This window comes from Microtus ochrogaster, chromosome 7 (genome assembly GCF_000317375.1).
Source record: "Microtus ochrogaster isolate Prairie Vole_2 chromosome 7, MicOch1.0, whole genome shotgun sequence".
NCBI classification, from domain to species: Eukaryota; Metazoa; Chordata; class Mammalia; order Rodentia; family Cricetidae; genus Microtus; species Microtus ochrogaster.
Window position 1 is genome coordinate 84,460,778 of NC_022014.1, and position 2,911 is coordinate 84,463,688.

Below are 2,911 nucleotides of genomic sequence, written 5' to 3' on the forward strand. Positions count from 1 at the left end.
GGCAGGTGGGTCTTTGTGGTTCAAGGCCAGCCTGATCCACGTAGTGAGTTCCAGGTCTGCCAGGGCTACATGTGGGATGATCGCAAAAAAAAAAAAAAAACAAAAAAACAAAAACCAAACCAGGCAGATAAATCTCAGTTTGAGGTCAGCCTGGTCTACAGAGCGAGTTCCTGGACAGACTCCAAAGCTACAGAAAAACCCTGTCTCCAAAACAAAAACAAAACAACAAAAAACCCCAAACAAACAAGAGGAAGGCAAAACCCGAAATATTTTTTAAAATTCAGTCTGCAGCGGGCGGTGGTGGCGCACGCCTTTAATCCCAGCACTCGGGAGGCAGAGGCAGGCGGATCTCTGTGAGTTCGAGACCAGCCTGGTCTACAGAGCTAGTTCCAGGACAGGCTCCAAAGCCACAGAGAAACCCTGTCTCGAAAAACCAAAAAAAACAAACAAACAAACAAACAAAAACCATCTCCCATAGTGTTTCACTAATTTCTCTTCCCAGTCACTTCACGTCATTGCCAGGTCTTTATAATGTCAATCAATTTTAGCCCCTCCATCAGGTGTCAGGATTTTGGGGGTTGGTTTGTTTGTTTTGTCTTGTTTTTTTTGAGACAGGGTTTCCCTGTGTAGCTTTGGAGCAAGTCCTGGAACTAGCTCTGTAGACCAGGTTTGCCTTGAACTCACAGATATCTGCCTGCCTCTACCTCCCAAATGCTGGGATTAAAGGTGTACATCAACACCACCCGGCAGGATTTTTATTTTACATTTGTTTTTGGAGATAATATTCCCAACTATTGAGGTGATACTAAACACACGTATGCCATTTTGTAGCTGTGTATTTATATAAAGCAGTATTCTTAGCAGTGATAATCATAAAATCAAAATTTGCTGGAGTATGCATTAAATTTCAGTACTAGGGAGGCAGAGAAAGGTGACTCTGAGTTCCAGGCCAGTCAGGGCTACATAGTGATACCCTGCATACAGATCAAACTGAAAATCATCAAAGATGCTCTATGTCTTGCAGGATCAAACGTTCAGCATATGGAGCAACTGAAAATCATCAAAGATGCTCTGTGTCCTGCAGGATCAAATACTCAGCTGGGTGGGGGTGGGGCATAGGAAGAAGTATATGCGGGTGGATCCTGGGGACTCGACAGCCAGCCTTGCCCAAAAGGTGAACTCCAGGTTCATTGAGAGACCTTGCCTCACAAAAAGACAAGGAAAATAAACATTGGGGAAGACATCCTGACATCAATCCGTGGTGTCCACACATCCTACGAGAGAGAAGCATTCACTCTTATATAATATATATAACTAGACAAGCACATGGACCCTATTAGTATGCAAATTTGCTTTACGCTAGTAAAAGCTAACCGTGTACGTTGAATAATTGCTCTAAAATAAATATCTTTATAATTTATTATAAGTGTTTGGTTTGGCCAGATATGGTGTGATACGTGCCTTTAATCCCGACACTTGGGAAGCAGAGGTGGGTGGATCTCTATGAGTTCTAGGTGTGGATCTCTATGAGTTCTAGGTGATCCTGACCTACATAGTAAGTTCCAGGCCAATCAGAGCTAGAGAACAAGACTCTTGTCTTTCCTCCCCCCCCCAAAAAAAAACCCCCACCAAAATCAACCACAAAAACAAAACAAAGCAACATAACTATGTTTGTTTTGTATACCTGTTATTACCAGGATTGTGTAAAAAATTATTGGACAAAAATTGGTGGAGAGTGGAAAAAGATTTATTCCTGTTATAGGTAGATGCTTGAAGCACAGTGCAGCCTCAAAACGGCCCTGGGCTCGAACATGTATAAAGTAGAAGCTCAGTCGCTGTCAGTGATGGTGAAACACTCCTTGCTCTTGACTACGCATTGTCCTTTGACTGCGTTTTGTCTCTAGACGTTTACCTAGTTATTTCCATGGTTATCTCTACGTCATCTACAATCCCTCAAATGAATGTTTAATGAAATGTCTTTCTTCCATATTCATAGTACAAAGCAGTCAGCTTTTAGGAATTTGTACGGTGATTAGTCATCTATATGTCAAAAAAGACATGGCAATGTTATAGAGACACGTTGATTGTCATTACATTTATCGCTGGGACACACAGAATGAATTAAAATGCGAAACGTTCTGAGGCCTCTCGCCCGGGGCCGCTATTTAGAAGGTCTTGTGCAGAGTAAGTACAGCCTGCTCTCAACCTCTCCACTATACGGTCCCTGACCTAAACTCCTTTTGTGCCTCAGTGAGAGAACACCGCATCGCATCAGCCAGCACCTAGGGGCCACCATGTTGGTGTGACGTTCCTCATGACCACGTGCCTCCCTTAGCAGAACCAAAGCAGGTGCATCGCTGCCCTTCGGTCCTGGAAAAGACACTGGGGCCTGAGCTTCACCCCTGTATGACACTGGCTTCTTGAGCCCCTCACAGCCTGCTGGATCTGCACGGCTCTGCTGTTCTCACGGCCCTCGTGATGGTTTCTTTTTTAATGGGAGTGATGGGCTCTCTCTCTCTCTCTCTCTCTCTCTCTCTCTCTCTCTCTCTCTCTCTCTCACTCACACACACACACGCACTAGCATACACGCACATACACTGGCAAAACCTTCAGATTTGCAGTAATTGCTATGAATTACTGAGTGCAGAACTACACACCGGGGTAGTTTTGAGTTGCAGCGGTGCGCTGTGTCACACTAGCCGTGCAGCGTGCTGGACTCGACGCAGCCTAGGGCGCAGTACGAGCGTGGCCACCGGCTCTCGGGGCGCACCCGCGTCCGTCGTGACCTTGGACCCCCGCTCACCCCGCGAACGCGCGCGGCCCCACGCCAGCTCCCCATCCGCCCCGGGTTTTCCGCGCCGCCGCGGCCAAGCTGCGTCGCGCGACGCCACCGGACGTGCGGGCGCTCGGC

At 46.7% G+C, this 2,911-nt stretch overlaps 1 protein-coding gene across 1 annotated transcript in view; it reads left to right on the forward strand.

The window, feature by feature from the left end:
* The first annotated feature begins 1,811 nt into the window (after positions 1-1,811).
* The window catches only part of Foxk2 (forkhead box K2), a 40,286-nt gene continuing 39,186 nt past the window's right edge, over positions 1,812-2,911 (forward strand). Inside the window, 2 exon segments of the mRNA XM_013347596.2 lie at positions 1,812-1,847; positions 2,700-2,896. Of these exon segments, the coding sequence (XP_013203050.1) occupies positions 1,812-1,847; positions 2,700-2,896 (233 nt within the window).